The 8,421-nt window shown below is 39.6% G+C and overlaps 1 protein-coding gene across 2 annotated transcripts; it reads left to right on the plus strand.

Moving 5' to 3' along the window:
• The first annotated feature begins 1,644 nt into the window (after nt 1-1,644).
• LOC145450825 (calsequestrin-2-like) lies at nt 1,645-7,954 on the plus strand. 2 transcript variants are annotated; one of them, XM_080329341.1, is made up of 11 exons: nt 1,645-1,802; nt 1,860-1,959; nt 2,015-2,120; nt 2,777-2,861; nt 5,274-5,374; nt 5,472-5,580; nt 5,646-5,719; nt 6,085-6,267; nt 6,423-6,578; nt 6,640-6,714; nt 7,488-7,954. In XM_080329341.1, the coding sequence occupies exons 1-11, from the start codon at nt 1,760-1,762 to the stop codon at nt 7,731-7,733; spliced, it is 1,278 nt and encodes a 425-aa protein (XP_080185467.1). In that variant the 5' UTR covers nt 1,645-1,759; the 3' UTR covers nt 7,734-7,954. The 2 variants fall into 2 exon arrangements, with proteins under 2 accessions (XP_080185467.1, XP_080185468.1); XM_080329342.1 differs by having other exon boundaries at nt 1,648-1,802; nt 1,878-1,959.
• The last annotated feature ends 467 nt before the right edge of the window (nt 7,955-8,421 follow it).

Raw genomic sequence — 8,421 nt, forward strand, 5'->3', positions numbered from 1 at the left:
TTTTGCGAATCCAAAATTTTCAACTGTAATAACTTCGTTTCTACCGGTTGGAAGTGAGCAAAAATCGTTAAGCATCGTTCTTTTGGACAACTTTACCATGTCATGGGGTTGACAGTAAAATTTGAAAAATCCAATTATTTATAATAAATTCAAAATTTTCAAAATCCATGCGGTCACATCTACCAGTTGGAACCGAGAACAATTTGGTGTGCATCGTTTTTTTAGGCAACCTAACAATTAAATCAGTGAATCCCCGGAATTAGGAAAAAAGTCATTTTTGAATAATCCTACTGTACAGAGCCGGAGTAAATGGATTCGAAGTTACATGATCAACTGATTGTCAGCAGATATCCATAGGAAGTTGGTGCATTGTATGACAATTAAAGCTCATATGAGAGTGGTTAGCAGTTATATTATTCCAAATTTATAAACAACCTATGAAGTATTCAAACCTCGGCTGTTTAGCGTACAAGACAATGGGAAGTCCGTAGGGTAAAAATGCTGTGAATGAGCCTGTGTTTGAACGATTGGTTCCGAAATTGGTGTAAACCTTGAACAGAATGACCGTAGTCCAGCGCCAGATATACTTCAATAATACAATGTGGATAACTATGTTTATCCATAGAGATGACTTGTACAATGCCGACGTTGCGACAGCGCCTCTGAAATACGCATGCAATCAACTCCGATTAAAACATTCGCGTGCCGGGGTCGTCTATTCCAACCTTACGTGTTATTGCACTGTCCACGTCATGGTTATATCAGTATCGTGTGCAGTGTGCACTGTGCAATTAGTGCCAAAAGATACGAGAGAGATAAAAGTGAATGTGAGAGATGCGCGTACGTACGACAGATAGAATGATATGGAAAGAAGGAAGTTTTATTCTCGACCCTCTATCGACGCGGTAATGCGACGGAGATGCAGAGGGCAGAGCAACCGCATGGTTGTCCAATGTCCATTGTCCAATCTCCAGTCGGCACCACAGCGCCTACGGTACGACGTTTGGTTTGGCCCAGCCGGGATTGAGCCTCAGTTTCAGTCTATTATTATTATTATTAATAATAATTTCATCACTTCAAAACACCACAACACTATGATACAATGAAAAGATAGGAAGTTGTCGAAATGACTTGGAGAAGACTTTGAAATCAGACTGTCCCAGGCGATGAAAAGAGGAAGCATGCACACTGAATGAAAAGTAAAAGAAGATAATATAAAATAAAAATCGACAAAATGAGGCGGTATGTGACGGAAGGCCCACAGAGCAAAAAAGGCCCTCTACGATTACACGTTATCTCGCCGGTATTGATTGTCGATTAGAGTTAAGTATGATACCCCTGATAGAGTATCCAGCCACTACCATACCTATCTCGTTATTATCAAGGCCAATAATTGCTAGATCTTATTGTGATTGCAAGAACATATAATAAACTTGTATAGCCCACTATAAGTGTTGAATGTTGGGATGCTGCTACAGCCAATACGCCACCTCGTCGCATTGCCTCGTCTCTGATAATAAATATCAGATAACCTCAACAGTTTGCCTTCGCTGATGAATGGATTGAATCGTACATATAAGTACCTGGGATGTCTCAGAATGACAGTTTGTGCAGCGTAGACCGCTATGAGGAAGGACGATTAGCTTAGCAGCATATTGAGTTATGCGATACAAGCTCTCGTTACCTATGCGTGACATCTGTTCCTATCAGACGTGTTTACAGCATCGTCAAGAATTAATTTAGTTAGCGTCGCAACGTGATGATGCGTACAGCACTGTTGTTGTTGGTTGCTGCCTTTTTCGGTGGGTTTTGACGCTTGATGATGTGCAGATCGTTATAATTTTGTGTAACTGATGCAGGTTTCTACCTTGCTGCAGCGCAAGCGGAAAGGGGCTTGGAATTCCCCACACCCGATGGGAAGGACAGGCTGATTAATTTGAGTAAAAAGAATTTTCACAGGTAACCGCTGCGAAGGTAAAGGATCAACGGATTACGTTTGACTTGTAATTTATAGATTTCTGAAAAAGTTCGACATACTCGTCGTGTATTTCACTGTGCCACACGATCCGCGGGATATATTTTACGAAAAACAATGGTTAATGACGAAGGAGATGCTTGAGGTAAATTTACTTTTACGGCTTGTAATAGGACAACGTAAATTCTTCAATTTTGTGTTCCTTTCCTAGTTTATTGGGTGCATTCACGTCGTTTAAAAATGATGCTTAACATCCTTCATGCACAACTAAATTGCTTATAAGAAATACATATTGCCTATGGGGAGCCCAACGATCATCGTTCATGGACCTAGCCATTGGAGGTCTTGATTCGTTTGGATTTGGTACATGATGAAATCACGGTATCGGTCAATGTAACATCTGAAACAATTATACCATGACTTCACCCGGGGCCTGCGTAGGCCCCGCTTCACCTTGTGATTGCATATTTATATCACGGCTGGATTAATGCCTATAAATTGTCTGAAACCTCGATGTGCTGATCATCCAAGATTAGCAGACCACGTAACAAATGTATATCTCTAGTCTCCAGAACTAATCATACTTAACAGTTCATTATCGTTTTTGTTATATATGTCTTGATATTATATTATTATGTATTTTACTCTGTCTGACGTCATAACTAGAGACACTTATTGTTGTTAAACATAGTTTTTTGAATGCTCACATTATTGCTGACGGTATTCGCTGATGAGTGTCAGTCGAAAAGCTTCGGGAATAAATATATGACTATATGACTACTTTTCCTCTTTGCCTCGCAGCTTGCCGCTCAAATCACCGAACGTGAAGGAGTTGGTTTCGGAATCGTGGATTTGCATAACGACCAGAAATTGGCAGAAAAATTGAGTAAGTGCTGCGCGTAAATTCTATCAGTCGTAAAAAATATTTATTGGTATATCACGTGCTCGTATTCTCAATTTTGGAACGCTTTTTTGGGATATTCGGTAGGTGCAAATGGGTATGTCGCTGACCCGTATGTTTATTGGATTTTGAGCACTGTGAGTTGTGAGATATACAGCAGGAGCATTTATTTCCAATGTTCGACCCCTTGCCCCAGACCATACCTTTGTTGCGTTACACCACACGCCTGGTTACAAAACACCAGTACAAGGGGAATATACAATAAATATCGATTATACGTCAACATCAACCGACTTGTAACACATGCTACTATATTTACAAAGGAATTGAATACAATTGACATACTAGTAGGATTCAGCGTTTATCATTCTCCCACCAGTGCTTAATTTCAACTCGCAAATTTCCCTTTTTCAATTGCAGAATAATATGCAGCGATATCGATTCAGTAATCCTTAATTATACTGGTTCCGTGCAGCTGAACGCATGGATATTCACCTATTGACGTTAGCGGCAGGTGGTTAGCGTTAAGCGCACGTTTGATCACAATTGGAACATTGTATTTCGTGGATTAAGTGGGTTGAAGTGAAATGAGCTTCACTATAGAGGTGATGGTAACGACGTACTCACGTACTTCTACTTTTTGGGAGTATATACTCAAGCAAGTTACACCTATATAGTTACTCAAGTGGCTAAGATTTTAGTATTAAACTACTAACTCTTAGACTTTGAATTTGGTAGAAAATATAAAACAGTTTTCGGATACGTTTGTATCGTATTTATCAGAGAAATTGTCATAGCAACTGGACGGAAGAAACCCGGTATCACAGTACCTTAAAATGTTTGCGAATATTGTACCTATTTAGTAGGGATGTTAGTAGGGCAAGTTTTTGCAACTTTTTTCACAACTTCCGGCAGCTTCGAAAATACTCAGAAGTTATGTAGTATGGTGTTTTAAGCTGTTTGGAGGAATCTTATATTTCAACTTTTTGCAACTTTTCTTCATTTTTTCATGCAACTTTTTGCGATTTTTTTCGATTTTTTATTCAACAAACTTTTTACTATAAATATTTGGCACTGTCTGTAAATAGATATATAACTTGATTATTTCACTATCGCTTAAATTTGAGATCTTTTCTGAGTTGGCATACATTCATGCTATTGATTTTGTTGAAGTCACCAACATAGAGTTTTGCTGCAGTGCCTTGGATACGGAACGATTCGGGTATCTCATGTCCTAATAATTTCAAGGATATTGTCCATAAATGCAACTTGTTAGTGCAACTTTTTTGAAAATTAAATGCAACTTTTTACTGCAACTTTTGTGAAAAGTAAGTACAACTTTCCTCGGATTTGACTGCAGCAAAAACTTGCCCCAGTTATTAGTCATTTTGTGTTTGTTGCAAAGATACCCTGCGATTTCTCCAGTAGTCACATCTAGTGTACTATGCTTAATGTATATGAAATCTCGATCAAATATATTTTTTCAAAACTACCTAGTTGAGTAATTGTCAAACATCCAACTTCGACTTCCACTTGAAGTCATCATGCCTTTGAAATTGCTACATCTGCTTGTAATTGAGTAAAATATACGAATGAATTACTTATATAGTATTCTCAAAAACAGTGATTTGGCGGCGGGTAAAAATACATCCAGCACTAGGGTTGCATTTAAAACAAAAATAAATTTGAAACAAACAAGTTTAAATCATGGCCCTAGTTTGGTGATGACGTCACGACATTGACCATCGAAAATATAGGGTAAATATGGCTCTTTCGACGAAGAAGGCTTCCGATCTCTGTCATAAACGAACCATAATACCTTTAACCGGGACTGCATCATTATGCAGTATTTTTACGCTTGGCGGTCATCATCATCGGAACACCCATTCCGTACCAATGATCTATATCTACATGCTACTATAAATATTGACCCGACGACGATTTCGAGGGTCTCAGCTACTCCACATCGAATACGTCGACTATATTGGATACAAATCGTCCGTACGCTCATACTACATGTTTTTTCGTAAGTATTTACACAATTATGGGATAATTATACAATGTCTGAAAAAACACGAATTTTTTAAAGGCATGTTTTTAAAACACTGTTTCAAACATGTTTTAAACAAAGTGTTTTAAAACATTATTTGTTTTAAATGCAACCCTATACAGCACATTGTCTTTGAAAACATGACCGCGGTTCCGCATAATATACCGCATACTGCATGTATTAGTACTGAGCTACCATCCGGGTGATGCTTCCCAAGGGATCGCGATATATAGGCTAGTTATAGGTGCGGATTATGAAACACGTACCGATGCGTGATCACGATACATTCATATACAATGTGCATATTTCATCAATTCGCCAAGCCGCATATACCATTCCATCGACAGATATTTTCGAGGCAGGAGCTATCTATGTATACAAAAGCGGACACAAAGTAGAATATGATGGACAACGATCGACAGATGTCTTGGTCGAGTTTCTGCTTGAGGTATACTATAATAACCGCAACCTTTGGCGCCATAGAACAGGTCGTCAGCCCCTAAATTTACATCTTCCATTTATTGTGTTATATTTATCTTTTCGAGCTCGATGAAGAGCCTGTGGAGATCATCAATACTCGATCAGAAGTTGCTGCTTTCAAACGAAACGAGTTAATCAAAGTCGTTGGATACTTCGAATCGGCGAGCGCTAATGGTTTTTATATAGCTTGTCATCACCCCGTGTCTCCTTTACGTTACGTTGGCGTCATTGCTTTGTAGCGTATGATGAATTCGTAGATGCTGCCCTCGACTTCCAACCCATGATCGCCTTCTACGCAGTTTTTGAAAAGCAGGCAAGGATCTTATTTGTTGTAATCTACAATACCTTTTCCTGCAGTATAGTCCCATATCATTTTCCCAAGTTGAAATACATACTGAAACGTGGCCGCTGAGAAGATCGGACCCTGTTCAAGTACACCCTATTTGTTTCCGACAAGCTTTGTTGATATCCAAGACTGATGCGTTGTTAAGTGCCTGTGGCCACACGGCTTTCACACGAAGCAAATCCATGATGCAAAATAGTACCCAGTTTGTTTCTAAAATATATTTCTATAGACTATCATTTATTATATAAGCTCTATCTTAGAATATTTATGCTTTTAGCCACCATCGTTGGTCATTAGTCGTTATACTAATATCGATGACGCATTCTTGGTAGCTCGCCAAACAAGTCGGTTTGAGTGAGATGAACGAAATAGGATTCCATGAGCCGTATATGAAGAAACCAAAATTGATACCTGGAGATCTTCCCTTGGACAACACTGTGATTGAGGAATTCGTATGGAAACACAGGAGATCGACGTTGAGAAAACTCAGGCCTTTGGATATGTACGAAACATGGGTATGATAGCATCATCTTTCAAAATATATTTACTATAAGACGCCACTCACAAATGGATCCATCCGGAATCGATTCAGTCAGAAATGATGCAGTTTTATACGCCAACATCAAACGCATCACAATAAACTGACAATGTATGTTTTTGCAATCTGAAGGAAGATGATATCAACAATATCCATGTGGTCGTGTTCGCGGACGAGGGAGATCCGGAAGGTTTCGAGTTTCTTGGTGTCGTGAAAGAGGTGGCCCAAAAACATACCGAAGACGAACGATTGTCTATAGTCTGGATCGACCCGGACGATTTTTCATTGGTTCGTTTTTTTCGTTATTCGTAGAATTGGCAGCATGTTTCATAAGCTTAATATATCTCAGCTACACTCATACTGGGAGAAAACTTTCGGCATCGATTTGAAGGAGCCTCAGATCGGTGTGGTGAACGTGACAGACGTGAGTAATATCTAATCTATTAGGCCTACACCAATGGTACAATGATGCAGACCCAGTAATGGCTGTGAGTTATCACTGATAAATCTGTATAATTCAGTGGTTCTCAAACTTTTGACGAAAAATTCCATCATGGTCCCTTCGAAAATCACATGAATCAACGCAAAAAAATACGATGGTGCTTACGGTGGCATTGTGGCCGGCGTATAGCTGCTTATAAGCGGTTATGTCTGGTTCCGTTTTGGTTCACGCAACCTTGATACCTTGAATCACGTTTGAAGAGGTTCAAATTCACAATTAACCCCCGAAGGCGCTGCTCTTGGGCCCTGTGGTGATCATCACAACCTCTGAGGAGCAAAACACTCCCCGTTCCTCAATATTCTACCGATGGTTTCGTGACTAAACCGTTTATACATCCGCTTCACAAACACACACATCCTTTCCTTAGCAAACTAAGCCCTTTGATACGAGATTCCAAACGAGCTGGAATAGCTATAACTGAAAACGCAAGACATCGTGTATACTCAATTAGAAGTAGAAGTAACGTCATATATTTCTTCTCAAGTAAAAGTAGAAGCAGCGATTTCCAAAACAGGGTAAAGTAAGGACTAGTTTTGCCTAAAATCAAAATCATACTTGAGAAAGTAGTGGAAGTCTACAAAATCTTCTGGACTATCTCGCTACTTACCATCTCTGGGTATCAGTGACCAGATCCGGACTCGAATGGCGCATCTTGGAAGAGAAACAAGTCATATGATGGTTCTTCTCTTCAACAGGCGGACAGTGTGTGGATGGAAGGTCGAAAATCCAGGCTGCCAACAGTAAGCGAATTGGATAAATGGATCGGCGATGTCTTAGCGGGTAAAATCAACACCGAAGATGACGACGATGACTACAATTTGGAAGATGAAGACGATGATGACGACGACGACGACGATAACGACGGGACCGAAGAGAAGACACGAAGCCAAGAAGGCGACGATAATAATGATGATGATGAAGATGGCAAAGAAGAACTATGAGCATTTACTCTCGTATAGTTGTTGGGTCAAATAACGTCGCCTGTGTTGTAAGATTAGTATTTTTTAAACAGTCCATCGATTGTCCAGTAGATCTTTATATAATTCGTATTCGAATGTAGTTGGTTTGCCGTTTGAATAGCTATTGGTTTGTTTCAAGTAATATCTTCAAATTTTGTGTAGTTTCAATTGATCGGTTGAAAAAACACATGTTCGTCTCCGTCTATCGGCTTGCTCAGAATGAAATTCAGGAGGGACAATGTGATGTCCGCAATGCAGTGACGTCACGGATCCCCTGTGGCTGTGGCGTGACATATAGGCGTACAATAGAGATGATTTCACAATGTCGAAGACGAAAATCAGGGAGGAAAGAGTGTGCTTCTTATAATGCATTTGCGTCAGTTGATTTGCACATGCACATGGCACAATGATATGAATATTTTCGTTTGGCACGTTATGGTTATGTAGGGTTACTATAAGTCCTCCTTTAGGACGATTTGTCCTGCTTTTTCTGTTTTTTTTAAAATGTCCTCCTTTTTGGCAATTCGTATTCCTTACAGCTAGGATAATGGACAGATTCGCACTAAAATGGGCTAAATGACGCTAAATAGCAGGTACGGACTTTCGAGCGGGTAATTCGGGGTCCGATCGAAAGTGACGACCTTTTTCTAGTCAACACCATCAAATTTAA

The sequence above is a fragment of the Botryllus schlosseri genome, chromosome 11 (assembly GCF_051294905.1).
Source record: "Botryllus schlosseri isolate E-star chromosome 11, Bs_hap1, whole genome shotgun sequence".
NCBI classification, from domain to species: domain Eukaryota; kingdom Metazoa; phylum Chordata; class Ascidiacea; order Stolidobranchia; family Styelidae; genus Botryllus; species Botryllus schlosseri.